Source organism: Caretta caretta, chromosome 6 (genome assembly GCF_965140235.1).
Source record: "Caretta caretta isolate rCarCar2 chromosome 6, rCarCar1.hap1, whole genome shotgun sequence".
NCBI lineage: Eukaryota > Metazoa > Chordata > Testudines > Cheloniidae > Caretta > Caretta caretta.
Genome location: NC_134211.1, coordinates 39,162,927 through 39,182,302, shown reverse-complemented (window position 1 = coordinate 39,182,302; position 19,376 = coordinate 39,162,927). Strand labels below are relative to the sequence as shown.

The 19,376-nt window shown below is 45.9% G+C and overlaps 2 protein-coding genes across 4 annotated transcripts in view; one reads left to right on the top strand and one right to left on the bottom strand.

Moving 5' to 3' along the window:
- The window catches only part of CCDC73 (coiled-coil domain containing 73), a 250,798-nt gene extending 247,724 nt beyond the window's left edge, over nucleotides 1-3,074 (bottom strand). Inside the window, exon 1 of the mRNA XM_048852773.2 lies at nucleotides 2,998-3,074. The gene's annotated coding sequence lies outside the window, so the exon portion shown is untranslated. The remainder of the gene's footprint in view (nucleotides 1-2,997) is intronic.
- Nucleotides 3,075-3,155: 81 nt separating this feature from the next.
- The window catches only part of QSER1 (glutamine and serine rich 1), an 85,743-nt gene continuing 69,522 nt past the window's right edge, over nucleotides 3,156-19,376 (top strand). The window contains exon 1 of one of the 3 annotated variants that reach the window (XM_048852926.2): nucleotides 3,156-3,625. In XM_048852926.2, the coding sequence (XP_048708883.1) occupies nucleotides 3,498-3,625 (128 nt within the window). In that variant the 5' untranslated portion in view covers nucleotides 3,156-3,497. Of the gene's footprint in view, nucleotides 3,626-3,815; nucleotides 3,886-19,376 lie in introns of those variants that run through there. The other 2 variants (XM_048852928.2, XM_075129447.1) reach the window with 2 other exon arrangements.

Here is a 19,376-nt window from a genome sequence, read left to right as displayed (position 1 = left end):
ATAGGCGTCTGCAATTCACCTCGCCCCCACACAGTTTTGAAGGAAACAATGTATTGTAATTGTAATATTGTAATGGAGATTACTTGAGATCCTGCAGGGAAATCAAGACAATATGTAAATCCTTTCCTGCTGGAAATGCTACTTTCAATAGCCTCAACTGTATATTTATTTAGGCATTAGCATAAAACTGACAGTTACTTTTTGTCATCACATTTAATTCATATGTAAATAGAAACCCATATCTTCTCCAGGGGGTAACCCTATCTGACACACTCTCTTTCAGGGCAGCTCCAGTAGTACAGGTGCTGTCATATGGAAGGACAAGAAAAACTCACTGTCTTTGGTCCCCTCTCTTTTCCTCTCTACCCTTGCCCCTGCCTGACGTTATGCACTCTCATGGTTTCTTATGACCTCTGTATTGATAACTCTCACATCTACCTCTACCCTTACATCCAGGGCCTCATTTCTTCCTGTCTCTTCATGGGTGACTTGCTGCTTCCTTAAACGAAACATGGCAAAAACTGAACTCCTAGCCTATAATCCTAACTCTCTAGCCTTTTCCCGTTCTTCATTAATACTCACCACTCTACTGTTTTTGTTTTCGAATTGGTCACTCACACTCACAGACTCGGTTAATCTTTCACTCCTCCCTTCCTTTATCTGCTCATATACAGACTTGCCCAATCTTGTTGCTTCTGCCTTTAAAACATTTATAAAATCTGCACTTTATGTTTCTCTCCACTGTCAAAACTGGTTCAAGCCATAGTTCTATCCTGTCTGGACTATTATAAACAAAGCCTTGACTCTCTCTTAACCCCCGCCCAATAAAAAGATTAAATAATCTATTGCTGCTGTTTTGACCATTCAACTCCCTCAAATTCATTTCCTCTAAAGTTTAAATTCCTCATCTTCACTTTTAAGGCTCTGCACCACCAACTTGTCAAGTCTCTACTCCTCATTTCACAGCCTGCACTCTTCTCACCTTGTTTTTTGTCCTCTCCTTCTCTTGCTTTTTACATGCTATTCCCTACATGTGAAACACCACTCTATCAGTTCACCATCCATCCTCAAATTGCACCTTCAAATCTCTCCTGAGAACCCCTCTTCTTTTGCCTTAATATACACAGTTGATTCCCTCATCTCTCCTTTCACTAGCCACCTTTCTCTGTCTATATTCCTGTTCTAGGCTTGTAGGCCTCAGTCCTACGATGACATCCACGGGTGGATCTCTGCAGCCGCACGGAACTCCCAGTGAGGTTCTCCACTAGTTCAGGTATCCTAGATTTTACAATCTTTGTAGCAGGAACCATGTTTTTATTTAATCTCCATAAAACTCCATGCAAAGTAATGGCATTTTATGTTTATTAAGAGATAATAACATGATGTGGTGACAAAAAATACTTGTGGGTGAGAGAACAGGATAGGGGCCTCTGGGGCAAAAATATATTAATTTTATCATGAGAGGAAAGGGATGATATTTTAATGGAATAAATATTATGATAAAAGAACAGAAGAGAAAATGTGAAAATCAAGAATAACTATTATCTCACTGTACTTAAGTTAACGTATTTTGATTATTATGGCAAAAGGTTTAGAAGTTGTCTACACCTTTAAAGCCAATGTAGTACAAAATAGGTCAAGGTGTTTGATTTTGTTTCAATGGCTCCCCTGCTTCTCTGAATATTTTATATCTATGCTATCTACTGGTATGTGAGGAACTGGTTCTTTTTATTATTCCTGCTGTTGAAGGAACAACACAAACAACTCCCAGGAAACAGAACAGTCGGCAACAGAGCTGTTCTCAAACTGGGATAGTAGGGACTGAGGGAAATTTCACAAAGCCTAAGTGAGATTGTGAATATATCAGCAGCAATACACTCACAATAAAGCTTTTGCTCACCAATGGGAGAAAACTGTGTATAACTGCTTTTAAATTAATCCCTAAAAGGTAATCTCCCTACCTAGGAATGAAAATTAGGGGAAGTCTTCGGTGGTGGTGATAGCTGGGTGGAGGAAAGGAATTTCGGAGTCCTCTCATTGCAACAAATCCTTGCTGCTTGGCACCTGCTTTTGAATGTAAACTTCGGAGGGAGACATCTCTCATCTGGTTGGAAGAGGATAAACTACAAATCACCACATTTCCCCGTAGGGAGAATTTGTCAAGGTGGGGGGCCACCACATATGGAGGCTTCACGAAGGAATGCAAGTAGGGAGTTGGGGGAATCATCCCTCCTTCTCCAGGACAGCAATCACTGCCCGCATATGGGGCAGAATAACAACTACCTCACTCCCCGATTTGACAAACTGTAGGCAAACGATCCGCTGGGACTGGAGAAGGCGCAGGCGCCTCTCTCCCCGCAGCCGCCGCCGCCGCCCCCCAGTGCGAACGGCAAAGGAGAACATGCCTCCTCCTGTGTAACACGGGTGTCCACAGCAAGCTTGCCAGAGGGCACGGGGTGGGCGTGGCAAGACGCAGGCACTTTACCTGCCACAGCTCCGGACCGAGAAGGAAAATTACATTTCAGCCCTTAATGAAGCTCAGTCTTCCCCCGACTGGGACACCCACCCCCGCACACGAGTCTCCCTGAGACTCGGGAATCCCCGGGATTAAGCACTCCTCTCCCTCACAAAGGGACTCCGGATTAAATACTCGCCCTCGCATTCAGGGTCCGGATTAAAGATCCTCTCTGGGGCTGTTTACAAACACCCTCCCGCCTCCCCCATCCGGATTACATCTCCCCACCATATTTTCGACTCACCCCAATAGATAGGCCGCGGCCCCCTTTCAACCGGGATTAAAGCCACCTCCTTTCTCCGAGGCTAGATTACAGACACCCCTTGCCCCGAGCCATCCCCCCCCCGCTAGGCAATCTCCACCCCCCGGCCTCCCTTGCATTCAGGGTCCGGATTAGAGATCCTCTCTGGGGCTGTTTACAAACCCCTTCCCGCCCCCCCCCCCCATCCGGATTACATCTCCCCACCATATTTTCGACTCACCCCAATAGATAGGCCGCAGCCCCCTTTCAACCGGGATTAAAGCCACCCCCTTTCTCCGAGGCTAGATTACAGACACCCCTTGCCCCGAGTCATCCCTCCCCCCCCCCGCTAGGCAATCTCCACCCCCCGGCCTCCCTTGCCCCCTGCCCGCGGGAGCCGAAGCCCATCAGCCCCAGTGAGCTGCGGAGGGGGAGGTGCATCCTGGGAAGGAGCAGCCCGACATGGGTCTCCGCCTGGGTGGCTTGCAGCCCCTGCCACCGCCTCCTCCGCGTGCAGCTCCCCTGAGCCGCCCGCCGGCCGCCGCCCGGAGCTGAGCGGGGCGGGGAAGAGGCACTCGGCGGCCTGGCCCGGAGCGGCGGGGGGGACGGAGGGGGAGACGCGGCGCTGCCCGGCCCGCATGAGGGAAGGGGGGCCGTTCCCACCCGCCCTGCTCGGTCCCCGTTGCCGCCGCCCCGCACGCAGGGCCCGAGCGCAGCCCCCGCGCCCCGCTCGCTGCCCCGATGATGGACAGGAACTACCCGCCGACTCCCAGCTTCGCCGACCCGCTGGCTCCAGCCGCCGCCGCCGCCGCCGCGCAGCCAGCCGCCGCCTGGGCCTACGAGCGAGGCGCGGGCAGCCTCAAGCCCAGGTAAGGAGAGTCCGCCGGGGGGCTGCGCCAGGAAAAGCCGGGGACTCAGACGGGGCCTTCCCCGCATGGGGGTCACCGGCGCCCTCTCTGGGGGCCCCCTTCTCCGCGCGGTGTGAGCCAAGCGGGGCGGAGAAGAACTTCTGGCGGGTGGGGAGGGCCTGAGGGGCGTCCCCTGGGGCTGGGCCCTCCAGGGAGCCGGGGCTGCGGGAGGGAGCCGCGGGGCACGGAGCCGGACTCTGGGGCGCAGCTGGGGCCCGGCGGTAAGGAGCAAGGCCGCGGGGCAGTAACTGGGCCACGGCGCGCTGCTGGCGGGGGCGGACAGCGGCGTCCGGGCGCGGCGCGGGCCGGGGAGAGCTGGAATCCGGGCTGGCGTCCCAGCGGCCCGGCACACGCACGTTCGCAATGGCCAGGGCAGCTTTTCTTTCTCTCCCCCAGCAGCAGTGGGCCCCGGGGGGTGGATGCAGGCTGGCAGGAGGCGCCTTTCCTCTAATCTGCGGTCCCAGGGCTGGAGTTTGTACCAGGTTCTGAACAGTCAGTGGGGGAGGCAAACCTGTGCAGGGAAAGTTGCTGGCTTCCCCTTTCTTCAAAGGTCTGTGTTAAATCTGCAGCTAGGGTTCAAGAGTTCATGTTTTCCTTTGGCGATTCCTAGGGAAGCCCAGTATAGCGAACGTGTTTCGCAATCTGTACAAAGGAGTAACATTCTCCCCATGCATTAAACAGCGAAACGGCAACATTAAAAGCGGCCCAGTGGAAGGCGTGGCCCCATTTGTTAACGGCATGGACTAATGAGGGATGCGGTGTCAAGAACAATACTGTGTCTTGTAGGTGTAGCCCCTGAATTGCGAGGTTACAAATGCTGGGATATTGAGAGCTTCTGGTGACCTCATCCTAAACCATCATGGGGAAGCTCCCGTGTTTATGATCGCACCAAACCTCTTCGCTATACTTGCAGCTTTGTTTCATCATTTATTTTTGATTATAGCATCTTATTATTCCTCTCCTGTTGTTCAGGGTCGCCTTTTCCTTGTAAATCACTGTTTTCAGAAGTACAGTGCTCCTTCTGTGCAGAAACTTGTCCAAGAGAATTCAGCCCCTTTTTTTAAAAAAGCTGGGAGAAAAAAATTAGAAGTAGAAAAATTATTTACAAAAGATTTTATAGGGTAAGGTTTGCTCATATATTGTATAACTCAGGTTAACTTTGTCAACTTAAAGAAATGCAAATCATAAACTTTTCCAAGTGGTCAATCTCTGTTTTGGATTATTATTATTATTATTATTAATTATATTATCTGTCTATCTTAGGTATATGTGTAGCTCCACATTACTGTTGTATATAAAGGCAAAATACAGTGTTAGAGTAAGCATAACATCAACATGGAATCTCTTATTGCTGTGCTAATATTTGGACACTTAAACTTGAAATCCCCCTTTTCCTCTCCTCTTCCCCCTGCTGTAATAGGATGGATTTTCCCTGGATTCTGAAAGTGGGTTTTCCTGTACTGAAGAGTTTAGGGTTCACCGCACCCTTGTTAAATGGTTTAAAATACAGCTTGCTCTGTCTACATCCCTTCTCCCTGCAAGAGTCTCATATTTAATGCATTCCATGTTTATATAAAAGAAAAGGAGTACTTGTGGCACCTTAGAGACTAACCAATTTATTTGAGCAGTGAGCTGTAGCTCACGAAAGCTCATGCTCAAATAAATTGGTTAGTCTCTAAGGTGCCACAAGTACTCCTTTTCTTTTTGCGAATACAGACTAACACGGCTGTTCCTCTGAAACCATGTTTATATAGCAACTGTTCAATTATTCAGATTACATACAGTGACAATGAATATTGGAACCCACCAAAATGGAGGTTTAGCACTTCGCTGTTGGCATATGCAGTAGGTTTGAAAACAACAAATAATCTATAAAGATTTTTAATCTATACATTTTTTCCTCATATAAAGACTGACTCCATATTGTAGCAACTCAATGTAGCTGTAGGTCACAGTCTAGACTCATCGGTTTGCAAATACAGTTTTGTATTATAGATTGTACAAATTCTAGATAAATAATACATATGTTAAAATAAGCATAAATATAAAAATATATATTCAACCAAGTTAAATTATTGTGAAAGGTATAAACAAATTAGGTATCTGTGAGTTATTATTTTTGTTTTAAGTGTTGTCTATAGTGTAATTATATTTTAGAAGCCTGAAACTAAAGCCTTTTTCTTTACTGAATATTTTAAACACTTACCATTAAGAGAAAAACACACACAAATGATTAAATAAACTTCGTAAGCACATTAAAAAAATAGATCATATTGGCCAAACTTATTGACAGTGCTTAAAACTAAAGTCTAACACTTGTTCATTTTGCAAGTTCAACATAGGTAGAGGCAATGTAAGAATCCCCACAGTGCCCTGCTGGTGTGTGTCCATTATTTTTGAAGGCCTGCTTCTAGGGCATGAGCAAGAAGGTCAAAGATTGAAGTAGCAAGGAGACTGAACTGCTTTCTCACCACATAGCCCTCAATTATCCACAGATCCCGATGTGTGATGGGCTTGCTAGAAATTCAAAATGAGCTATGCAACAAAAAAGGAGTCTTGATATTACATTAGATTAATCTAGCCAAAGCTTTCAATACCAATTCTCTTATGATCAACATTTAATGTCAATTTTCAGTGGTAAACACTGAAATAAAACTATTTTGAAGGGCAGGTAAAAAGTAAGCCTCAGGCTACGTCTACATTGCACACCAGTTTCAGCAGCGTGTATGGTATGTGTAGCTAAACGTGTCAGTGAAAAGCTCTGGCAGTGGGGAGGCAGCAGGGAAAGGTTTCAGCAACTCACGGCTGCCAGATACTTTCATTGCCATGAGGAAAGGCTCTGATGGAAGGGGGCTGGTGGGAAAGGCTGATCCTCACTGCTGGAGCCTTTCCCTGCAGCAGAGTGGTCAGAACCTCCCCCACTGCCAGTCTTTACCTGCCGCGTGGAAGGGATCTAGCAGCCGGGAGCTGCCAGAGCCTTTGCTCACTGCTGAAGTCTTTTCCTGTGATGTGGAAAAGCTCCAGCAGCTGGGAGGTAGCAGGATACTACACAGTTAAAAACAGCAGTGTAGACAAGAAGGCATGGCTTGGGCACGCGAAGAGCTGTGTAGGATATGTACTTGGGTACATACCCACAGCCTTCAGGAGTGTCTGTACTCCATTTGCCTAAGCTGTTCTACACTGCTACTTAAACCCATGCTAGGGCGGCTAACAAATACCTACTCTACATGCTGCTGAAAGAAGAATACAGTGTAGATGTAAAAGGGGAGTGATATACCTCGTTGTGCCCCACCAAGTCCTGAATTACAGGGAGAACTTCTAAATGTGAGAAGGTAATTCAGGTTATACTGTGCACAGCTGTGCTGCTATAGTGGCACAGCTGTGCCGCTATAGCAGTGCTGTTGTAAGGTACGCAGTGTAGCTGCTCTTTCTGAGCTCTCTCCTGCCAACAAAAGAAAACCACCCCCAATGAGAGCGTCTCCCACTGACAAAGCACTGTCCACAGAGCTGCTTTTTGTGGGTAAAACTTTTGTTGGTTGGGGATGTTTTTTTCACAGCCTTGACCGACAAAAGTTTTACTGATGAAAGCGCAGTGTAGACATAGCCTCAGTCTCCATGCTAGTTTGGTCCTTGACCTCTCTTTAGAGTACCTACAAAGATGTCAATTTTGATAGTTTTTATTTCTAATGTGGGCCTTTGTCCGTAAGAACATGAAAGCTTCGCATGGGCCACTGAACAGGTTCCTGAAAAAATGCTTCTCCTAGAGGAGACGGGCTATATATCCCTTTACCAATGCAAAAAGACATTCAGTTCCTAAATGTTTTTGGGTTTCTTTTTTTCTTCTTCCTTCCTGCTTCTTTGAAAAATTATTCCCTTTCTGTATTACAGGCCAGAGCAGCAGCCCTTTCACTTTCTTTGTTTGTTTCTTCTGCCTTTTTTGCCTAGCCTTTGTTTGTATTGGAGCATTCTGATGAAACTGGCAGGATGGGCTGTTAGGAAGGAGGGTGGATTTAGAAAGATCACTGCTCTCATTAGGTAAAAACACTGTACAACGATTGAATTTTAAATGATGTGAAAGCCTGTACAAAGAATGTATATTTTGTCATCTGCGTTCCTGGGTTTTTTTATTGTTTTTTGCTTATATGCTAACTTGCAAAATGTAGTCATTTGCAATGGGTCTCTTAGCCGATATCAATGTATCTCTCTTTTTTTAAAAATTCAGAATATTTAAATACGTCTGTAGGCATCCGTCCAGTGTTCTGTGTGCCTATTCTATAAATTAAAAAATATAACGTAAACTTGGAAAAAGGACAGCACATAAATATATCCACCTCAACCCACAGCTTCCCTCAACAGCCTTAACGAAGGGGGGTAGGGGAGGAATGGGCTTTACAGAGTGCCCAGAAAGTGACCAAATCCTTCACAAAAATACTGGTGTTATTTTACTGCTTCAGAGACAAATGCAGAAGGACAATATTTTTATATTTAAGTAAAAGACAGGTCAGGTCACAATTCAAACTCTTCATGCTCCCAGAGCAAGGACTAAGGGTATGGCTACACTGCAATTAAAAACTCTTGGCTGGCCTGTGCCAGCTGACTCGGGCTCATGGGACTCAGGCTGTGGGACTGTTTAATTGCAGTGTAGATTTCTGGGCTCACCCGAGTTCTGGGACCCTCCCACCTTGCAGCTTGGGCTCCTAGAGCACGAGCTGGAGCCCAAGCCTGGAAGTCGACACTGCAGTTAGACAGCCCTGCAGCCCAAGACCTGTGAGCCCAAGTCAGCCGGCACAGGCCAGTGGCAGGTGTCTAATTGCAGTGTAGACATACCATTAGAACACACTTAGCCCTGGTCTACACTATGAGTTTAGGTTGAATTTAGCAGCGTTAGATCGATTTAACCCTGCACCCGTCCACACGACGAAGCCATTTTTGTCGACTTAAAGGGCTCTTAAAATAGATTTCTGTACTTCTTCCCGACGAGGGGATTAGCACTGAAATCAACATTGCTGGGTCGAATTTGGGGTGGTGTGGACGCAATTCGACGGTATTGGCCTCTGGGAGCTATCCCAGAGTGCTCCACTGTGACCACTCTGGACAGCACTTTCAACTCAGATGCACTAGCCAGGTACACAGGAAAAGCACCAGAAACTTTTGAATTTCATTTCCTGTTTGGCCAGTGTGGCGAGCTCATCAGCAGAGGTGACCATGCAGTCCCAGAATCGCAAAAGAGCTCCAGCATGGACCGAACGGGAGGTACTGGATCTGATCTCTGTATGGGGAGAGGAATCCGTGCCATCAGAACTCCGTTCCAAAAGACGAAATGGCAATATATTTGAAAAAATCTCCAAGGGCATGATGGACAGAGACTATAACAGGGACGCACAGCAGTGCCGTGTGAAAATTAAGGAGCTCAGGCAAGCCTATCAAAAAACCAAAGAGGCAAACAGCCGCTCCGGGTCAGAGCCCCAGACATGCCGCTTCTCTGATGAGCTGCATGCAATTCTAGGGGGTGTCCATACCCCACCCCTGTCCGTGGACACCTGCAAGGGGGGAGTCTCACGCAACAGGGATGAGGATTTTGGGGACGAGGAGGATAGCGCACAACAGGCAAGCAGAGAAACCATTCTCCCTGACAGCCAGGAACTGTTTATCATCCTGGAGCCAATACCCTCCCAATGCAGGCTCCTCCGGACCATGAAGCTGGAGAAGGCACCTCTGGTGAGTGTACTTTTGTAAATATGATACATGGTTTAAAAGCAAGCGTGTTTAATGATTAATTTGCCCTGAAGATTTGGGATGCATTCGCGGCCAGTACAGCTACTGGAAAGGTCTGTTAATGTGTCTGGGGATGGAGTGGAAATCCCCCAGGGACATTATTAAGGGGACATTCAGAGGTGGCCGTTCCTGCTGGGTTGTTTGCCTGTGGCTGAAAAGAAATCATCCCCGCTTTTAACCACGCGGTGGAGGGGGGGACCCGTTCATGCTGAGCTGTTCACGTTTGGCTGGCAGGGATCTACCCTGATACCAGCCATGTGGTGGGAGGAGGGGTGAAGCGACCATCCCAGAGATTTGGATGGGGGGCAGGGGTTAGTTGTGTTTTGTGCTGCATGTTAACCTGAAAACCACAGCCCCTCATTTTAAATGGCCAACCCAGTGGGTGCTTGGTATGGGAAAGGAGGCCGCTGCTGTTTGAAACTATTCCCACGCGTTATGAAGGCTGAAGAAGCCGAAAGACTGTGGCTTACCATGGCTGCCTACAAGCCGAATTCTGTTGCCCAGCCCTGCGTATGTGATCTCTCACACCAGGCCCTCAAAATAAGAGGCAAAATGCGACCTTGTACTGAAAGCACATGTGCTGTGTAATGTTTCAGAGTAGCAGCATATTAGTCTGTATTTGCAAAAAGAAAAGGAGTACTTGTGGCACCTTAGAGACTAACAAATTTATTAGAGCATAAGCTTTCATGAGTTACAGCTCACTTCATCGGACTTGAAAGCTTATGCTCAAATAAATTTGTTAGTCTCTAAGGTGCCACAAGTACTCCTTTTCTTTGTGTTATATAATGTTAACAGCTTGGTTCACCGTGAAAGAGTCTACCCATTGTTCTGTAAAAAGTCTTTTTAAATACTATTGTCCCTTTTTTTCCTCCCGCAGCTGCAAATGTTTCAAAGCTCCCTCTATCATCTCTGTCCCAGAGACTAGCGCAGATAAGAAGGCGAAAAAAACGCACTCGCGATGAAATGTTCTCTGAGCTCATGCAGTCCTCCCACACTGAAAGAGCTCAGCAGAATGCATGGAGGCAAACAATGGCAGAGTCCAGGAAAGCAGAAAATGAATGCCAGGACAGGAGGGATGAGCAAGATGAGAGGTTGCGGGACCAAGAGGAGAGGTGGCGGCAGCGTGATAAGAGGAGGCAGGATGCAATGCTGAGGCTACTGGGGGGTCAAACTGACATGGTCCAGCATCTGGTGGAGCTGCAGGAAACGCAGCAGGAGCACAGACCGCTGCTGCAGCCCCTGTGTAACCGGCCACCCTCCTCCCCAAGTCAAATAGCCTCCTCACCCAGACGCCCAAGAACGCGGTGGTGGGGGCTCCAGGCACCCAACCACTTCACCCCAGAGGACTGCCCAAGCAACAGAAGGCTGGCATTCAATAAGTTTTGAAGTGCAGTTTCCTTTCCTCCTCCCCTCAGCCACCACCCCACCCAGTGCTTCCCTCCTCCCCCGTCCCTCCCAGGCTACCTTGGCAGTTATCCCCCTATTTGTGTGATGAATTAATAAAGAATGCATGATTTTGAAACAACAATGACTTTAGTGCCTCTGCAAGCGGCGATTGAAGGGGGGAGGGCGGTTGGCTTACAGGGAAGTAGAGTCAACCAAGGGGGCAGGTTTTCATCAAGGAGAAACACACACAACTGTCACACCATAGCCTGGCCAGTCATGAAACTAGTTTTCAAAGCTTCTCTGATGCACAGGGCACCCTGCTGTGCTCTTCTAATCGCTCTGGTGTCTGGCTGTGTGTAATCAGCAGCCAGGCGTTTTGCCTCAACCTCTCACCCCGCCATAAATGTCTCCCCCTTGCTCTCTCAAATATTGTGGCGAACACAGCAAGCAGCAATAACAATGGGAATATTGGTTTCGCTGAGGTCTAACCGAGTCAGTAAACTGCACCAGCAAGCTTTTAAACATCCAAATGCACATTCTACCACCATTCTGTACTTGCTCAGCCTATAGTTGAACAGCTCCTTACTACTGTCCAGGGTGCCTGTGTATGGCTTCATGAGCCATGGTATTAAGGATTAGGCTGGGTCCCCAAGGATAACTATAGGCATTTCAACATCCCCAACAGTTATTTTCTGGTCTGGGAATAAAGTCCCTTCCTGCAGCTGTTGAAACAGACCAGAGTTCCTGAAGACGCGAGCGTCATGTACTTTTCCTGGCCATCCCACGTTGATGTCAGTGAAATGTCCCTTGTGATCCACCAGGGCTCGCAGCTTTACGTACTGGCTACCAAGGTGGTCCAGTCCCAAGATAGGGATATGCATTCTATCGCCCCACCACAGTTCAGGAATCCCATTGCAGTGAAGCCATCCACTATGACCCGCACGTTTCCCAGAGTCACTACCCTTGATAGCAGCAGCTCAATGATTGCGTTGGCTGCTTGCATCACAGCAGCCCCCACAGTAGATTTGCCCACTCCAAATTGATTCCTGACTGACCAGTAGCTGTCTGGTGTTGCAAGCTTCCAGAGTACTATCGCCACTCGCTTGTGAACTGCGAGGGCTGCTCTCAGCTTGGTATTCTTGTGCTTCAGGGCAGGGGAAAGCAAATCAAAGTTCCATGAAAGTGCCCTTACACATGCGAAAGTTTTGCAGCTCCTGGGAATCATCCCAGAGCTGCAAAACTATATGGTCCCATTAGTCTGTGCTTGTTTCCTGGGCCCAGAATCAGCATTCCACGGCATGAGCCTGCCCCATTGCCACCAGGATGCCCAAATTGCCGGGGCCCGTACTTTGAGAGAATCTGTGTCCATGTCCTCCTCGCTCTCGTCACCGCGCTGCCGTCATCTCCTCGCCTGCTTTTGCAGGTTCTGCACATACTGCAGGATAATGCGCAAGGTGTTTACAATGCTCATAACTGCTGCCGTGATCTGAGTGGTCTCCATGCTTGCCATGGTATGGCATCTGCAGGAGAGCAGAGTTGCAGCAGAAGTGGTGGCTGACGACGGACGCCGCGAGAATAGATATTTATAGAGAACAACGAGAGGACCTGCGAGGTAGATTTAGGAGAGCAGAGTTGCAGCCGATGCAGTGGAGGACGACGGTTAGCACCACGCACATTTCCCGAAGAAGAACACATGTACTTGGGAGCTCATGACAGACAACATGGAGAAATTTGCTATTGAGACAATAGCAGCAGAGCAGAGTTGCAGCGGAAGCGTTGGATGATTAGGGGTTAGCAGTCCTTCTTTACCGTCTGCTGACAGCAGTATGGCGTCTGCACAGAAAAAAGGTGTGAAACGATTGTCTGTCATTGCTTTCATGGAGGGAGGGGTGACTGACAACATGTCCCCAAAACCACCCGAGACAATGTTTTTGCCACATAAGGCATTGGGAGCTTAACCCAGAATTCCAGTGGGCAGCGGAGACTGCGGGAACTGGTATAGCTACCCACAGTGCACCACTCCGTAAGTCGATGCTAGCCATGGTAGTAAGGACGCACTCCGACTTAATGCGCTTAGCATGGACATACGCAATCAACTGTATAAAATCGATTTCTAAAAATCGACTTCTATTAATATCGACCTAATTTCGTGGTGTAGACATAGCCTTATTTTTCAGGTGGATTTCACAGTCTGTGTCTCTATCTCTGTCTGTTCTCATTTTTCCCTAGTTCAGTTGTTCTCTTATGTGGTTTGTTGGCCTTTGTCATTCTTTATCTCCCATTTACATCCTCAGTGCTATTCTTTTCTTAGGGTTCAGGAATAACTCCATGTGTGGGCACTCTTATTCCACAGTGTTCCTCTGTAGCTTAACTGGATAAGATCAACGGAAACAAGGCACCCTTATTTTGGAATAAGAGTGTCCACAAGTGGAGTTATTCCTGTTCTTCAATAACTCCATGTGTAGATAAGCCCTTACACTTTACCCTTTATCCTGGTGGTTTTTTCTCGTCCTCATGAGGTTCCTGTTGCAGTCACTATGCTAACTTACTTTAGACTTCTCCTCTCCACATCTTCTATGGAATCTTCTGACTCCACATTTATTTGCTGTTTCAGTAATCAGTGAGTGGAAAAGAATATAATTTCTTGTGTAATTTGTTACAGATACAGTGCTGAGAAATTCAAAATAGCTATGGGGTTTCCTTAGCTATCCTGAAAGGTTTCAAAGATGTGGGACAGGCCATGAAAATCAGGTGTGCCCTCTGAACTTCAGGATCATGGGTCACCCTTGGCCCCTTCTCAGGCATTTGAGATTGTAGTACTTAAAGTTTAATACTAGTTGTGGTTGAGAGTGTTCTTCCGTTATAAACCATGTCCATGTCTTCATGAACTTACTAGTGGGGGGAAGATTAACTTTTATAGCTGAATTTGTGTCTGTGTGAATGTAGTGCTGACTTGACAACTCTGGAGATTGCGGGGTTCTGTTTATCCAGAGAACAGATACAGCAATGCAAGCTTCTCCATGCAGACTCACCAGTGTGGCTCATTCATGATCTGAAAAGACCACTGCTAGGAATTGGAAGATCATTTGTTTTCTATATCCATCCAGTTATTGGACTCTGTTGGGACTGCCAAGGGTACCATTTGGAAGTGGGGTCTTTAGGTTTGTGGTCACTTGTCTACTGGCAACAGGAATAATGATACTACCAAATTGACTCCTCATCGGGGCAGTAGAACTGTGAGATTTTGGGGGCAAGCACCCCTGCAATGGAAATATTGTGGAGGCTGATCTATATTTCTGACTCAATGCTTGTTGTTCATTGTAAGCTGTGTGCATGGGACGGGGGTAGTGAGAGCAGGACTCAGAAGTGCTGGAATGGCCACCTCACTGCTTGAGATTGGTCTGGGGAGCAGGTAGGAACCACTCCCCATCCTATCCCTGACATCTTGACCTTGCCCCACTGCCCCTGACTCCCTGCTCTGTTTGCAATGCACCCCTCTCCCTCCCCCCAGTCAAAGTGAGCTTCTGAGACTTCATACTTCTCATAGGCTTTCAAATAGCCATTATTTGTCAACCACCTTTAGTCCTTACTGAAACTGGTAACCTGGAGGTTACCAATCATCTGAGCCAGCCGGTTCCCACAGGGTGCAAGGGTTTTTCTCTGATCTTTTTTCATAAAACTCCCACTGTGATATTTTTTGAAGAGATTCAAAATTAGGGAGCATTTTATACCAGTTAAGGCAATTTTTAAAATTTTATATTTGTATTCTTAAAACGCTAATTGTTTTTGTTTTAGACATCAGGTTTAAGACATATTAAATCCTAAATGAAAACCAGTGCTTCTGGCATATTTAAGGAATTTGTTTTAAATAGTAAAGTTATTTCTTTCTTAAAATGGGGTACCGTCATTTTTCTGTAACTTTTGAGCAGTGCACAGCTTCCTGATAGAACTATAGTGAAACAAACACAACTGATTTTATTTAAATGATTATATACTCAACTAAATGCTACATAGTCTTATATGAATGTTCTGGGATGTTTTTTCTTTTAAGGACCAGGAATTGCAAAAATCAAACAAACCCATCCTTTTAATGCCAGATTAAGTTTGAGATGTAGATTAAAGGAAAATGAAATTAAGGGAGAGATCCTCCAACTGGGTATGTGGGAGCAGACCCTTCTGCCGGTATGGGGCTTCCCATTGACTTCCACACCAGTTATTACTCAGCCCTGTCACATGTACGTATGTAGGCATTAGCGGTTTTATTATATACATTTAATATAGGGAACAAGAATTGCCTTGTGGTCAGAAGTGAGGAATTTAAGTACTGGTTCTGCTCCTGGCTTTGCTATTGATGTGTAGTAGGGTGTTGGCTGAGTCACTAAGGGCCAGGTTTTCCAAAAAGCTCGGCACGTTAAATTCTGAGCTCTTCTGAAAATCCAGCCACGAGTATCACAATGGGAGCTGCTGTATAAAATCTTGAAAATCTGACCCTTATTTTGGTGCCTATATAGGAGCTAAGCCCTTGAAAATCTGATCCCAATTGTGGGTGCTGACCTCTTTTGAAAATCTGGCTTTTTGTGACTGTCTTGGTTTCACCATGTAATATGAGATAATACTTCACAGGGTGTTATGAGGGTTAAGTAACTGTTTGTAAAATGCTTTGAGATTCTGCTTTATGATGAAAGGAATTATTAAATGCAAAGTGCTGTTTATGCTCAAAGTGACTTAGTTACAGTTGATCCAGGAAACATAAATGTGAACATCCCGATTCTTCTGTGGTTAACGTCTCTACTTCCAAGTTGCATTAACACAGTATTTCCATATAATTAGAATATAAAGTGTACATTAAGAAATAAAATGCAAAACTTTCCTATGGATTGGTATTTTGACACTAGTGTTCAGTTGTCAGTTCAAGACAAGTTATGGCACTAGGACGGTATTTTTTTTGAAGTATCTCATGCTGTCATGCTGTCTGGAGTGGCTCATGACTGAGTGCCTACCTTGGGGCAGACTGTCCGAAAACAAGGGCAGATATCCCACACTGCTGGTATGTTCTATAATTAGCTTTCACCAAGCCAGTAACAAATGTGAACTTCTGGATCACTATACTAGTCTTCTCATGGAGTCACAGACAGTCCTCTTAGACCAGGGGTGGACAAACTACGGTTTTGGATCTGGCCTGAGGGATTGCCACCCCTGTGATGCCGTGGGCCCTGCACCGCTGCTGGAAGTAGCCAGCACCACATCCCTGGGGTTGGGGGGACAGAGGGCTCTGTGCACTGCCCTCACCTCCAGGCACCGCCCCCCGCAGCTCCCATTGGCCAGGAATGGGGAACCGTGGCCAATGGGAGCTTCAGGGGAGGTACCCACAGGGGAGGGCAGTGCACGGAGCCCTCTGCCCCACCCCACCCCCAGGGGCTCCAGGGATGTGGTGCCAGCCATTTCCGGGAGTAGCGCGGCATGGGGCCAGGGCAGGCAGGGAGCCCTCCTTAGCCCCGCTGCACGCCGCTGCCACCCTGGAGCCACTCCAGGTAAGCAGTGCCGGAGCCTGCATCCCACACCCCAGCCCCATGCTGCACCCCAACCCTCTGCCCTGAGCCCCCTTGTACACCCCGCACCACTCCTGTGCCTCAACCCTCTGCCCTGAGCCCTCTGCCACACTCTGCACCCCCTCCTGCACCCCAGCCCCTGCCGTGACCACCCTCGTACACACCGCACCCCTCCTGCGTCCCAACCCCCTGTCCTGAGCCCCTTCCTGCACACTGCACCCCCTCCCTCACACCGCACTCCTTCCTGCACCCCAACCCTCTGCCCCAACCCTACATTCATGGCCCTGCATGCAATTTCCCCACCCAGATGTGGCCCTCGGGCCAAAAAGTTTGCCCACCCCAGCCTTAGACTCTCCAGCCTATCTTGCCACCCAGGCAAACTGAACTTTATGATAAAAAGATCACTTAAACACTTAAAAATCATACCACATCAGGTTTTTCCGAGTCCCAAAAGATTAGTCATTTACCAGATCAATTAGTAGTTCAGATCTTTCACCAAAGATAACACTGACAGCCAATTATATAGTAAACTAACTATAGGCTTATTAGTTAAGGGGAAAAAAGTGTTATTAAAAGACTATGGCAGGTAAAATACATGTACAGATGAATCACAGTTTGTAACTCCAATAACTGCCTGTTTCTCAAAAGTCTTTTCATGGTACCCAGACTGTGTCTGGGGAATCTCCACTTTGCATCTGATACATGTCTCTGTAAGAGTCCAGACACTTCAGAGAGAGAGGATCTTTTCTTGAATCCATATTTATAGTATCTTACTCAATAAGCAAGCTGACAGTGTCTCTACCCACGTGGGCTTTTCCTTTGGTGGTGGTGTGTGTGGAATGCACTTAGTATTTTGACCTCCGACCATTATACATAATGGTCACTTGCTTTGAAATTAGAATTTTCTGTTACAAGTCTTTAGTCCTTTATAAGCATTCTACAATTTTAGAAGGTCTAAAATATGTATGTCTCTATAATTGCACTTATAACAACAGAATACCAATTGAAATTTATTAAATATGTTTGGATGTTTTTCTACAATTTCAATATTGATTTCAATTACAACACAGACTACAAAGTGCACAGTGCTCTTTTTGATTATTTTTGATTACAGATATATGCACTGAAAAAATGATAAACAAAATAAATAGTATTTTTCAATTCACCTCATACAAGTACTGAAGTACAATCTCTTTATCATGAAAGTGTAACTTACAAATGCAGATTTTTATTTTTATTTTTGGTTACATAACTGCACTCAAAAACCAAATAGTGTAAAACTTTAGAGCCTACAAGTCCATTCAGTCCTATGTCTTATTCTGCCAATTGTTAAGACAAACAAGCTTGTTTACATTGACGGGAGATACTGCTGCCTGCTTCTTATTTACAGTGTCACCTGAAAGTGAGAACAGGCGTTCACATGGCACTTTTGTAGCTGGCATTGCAACTAAACATTCATATGCCCCTTCTGTGCTTCGGCCACCACTCCAGAGGACATGCTTCCATGCTGATAATGCTCGTTAAAAAAATGTGTCAATTAAATTTGTGACTGTACTCCTTGGGGGGAGAATTGTATGTCTCCTGCTCTGTTTTACCCACATTCTGCATATATTTCATGTTATAGTAGTCTCAGATGATGACCCAGCACATGTTCGTTTTAAGAACACTTTCACAGAAGATTTGACAGAACGCAAAGAAAGTACCGATGTGAGATTTCTAAAAATAGCTACAGCACTTGACCCAAGGTTTAAGAATCTGAAGTGCCGTCAAAAATCTGAGAGGGACAAGGTGTGGGGCATGCTTTTAGAAGTCTTAAAAGAGCAACACTCTGATGTGGAAACTGCAGAATCCAAACCACCAAAAAAGAAAATGAACCTTCTGCTGGTGGCATCTGACTCAGATGATGAAAATGAACATGTGTCGGTCCGCGCTGCTTTGGATCATTATCAGGCAGAATCCATTATCAGCATGGAAGCTTGTCCTCTGGAATGGTGGTTGAAGCATGAAGGGATATATGAATCTTTAGTGCATCTGGCACATAAATATGTGCAACACCAGCTACAACAGTGCCATGTGAATGCCTGTTCTCACTTTCAGGTGACATTGTAAACAAGACGTGGGCAGCATTATCTCCTGCAAATTGTAACCAACCTTGTTTGTCTGAGTGATTGGCTGACCAAGAAGTAGGACTGAGTGGACTTGTAGGCTCTAAAATTTTACATTGTTTTATTTTTGAATGCAGGTTTTTTTGTACCTAATTCTACATTTGTAAGTTCAACTTTCATGATAAAGAGATTGTACTATAGTACTTGTATGAGGTGAACTGAAAAATAATTTTTTTTTGTTTTTTACAGTGCAAATATTTGTAATCAAAAATAAATATGAAGTGAGCACTGTACAGTTTGTATTTTGTTGTAACTGAAATTAATATATTTTAAAATGTAGTAAACATCCAAACATATTTAAAATAAATGGTATTGTTGTTTAACAGTGTGAACAAGCACAATATTTTCTTTTAATCACTTGACAGACCTATAATAAAATTAAAAAGTTGACCCCTCATGAGGAAAGAGCCACAGAAAATCAAAACAATACAAGAAAAGTAGGAATTCTTTATGTGGAGTAAACCATGCAAATATAATTTATCCATGGCTTTCCCCAAGATTTTAGGGAAGGTCAGCAGGCCAGTCAGCAGGAGAACTGTGTGAGCCCCAAACATGAAATTTGAAAATCAAATTGCTTAAATTGTTGTTTTGTAGTATTTTAATCTAAATTGAAGTTTATATGAGCATGTATTTGGAGAAGGGATCTGTGATTCTGAAATTCTCATGATGGCAGTGGCTTCAAACTCTTTGTCATGCTTATAAGAAAAGTGCCACCACACAAGATGAAAGTCACAGCATCTTGTGATTTATGTATAGTAACTTTTTGTAATAACTACAAATAAAGTAAAGTTCCTATGCATGAATCAGCAGAGCAGTGGCACTCAAAGCCCATCTCAA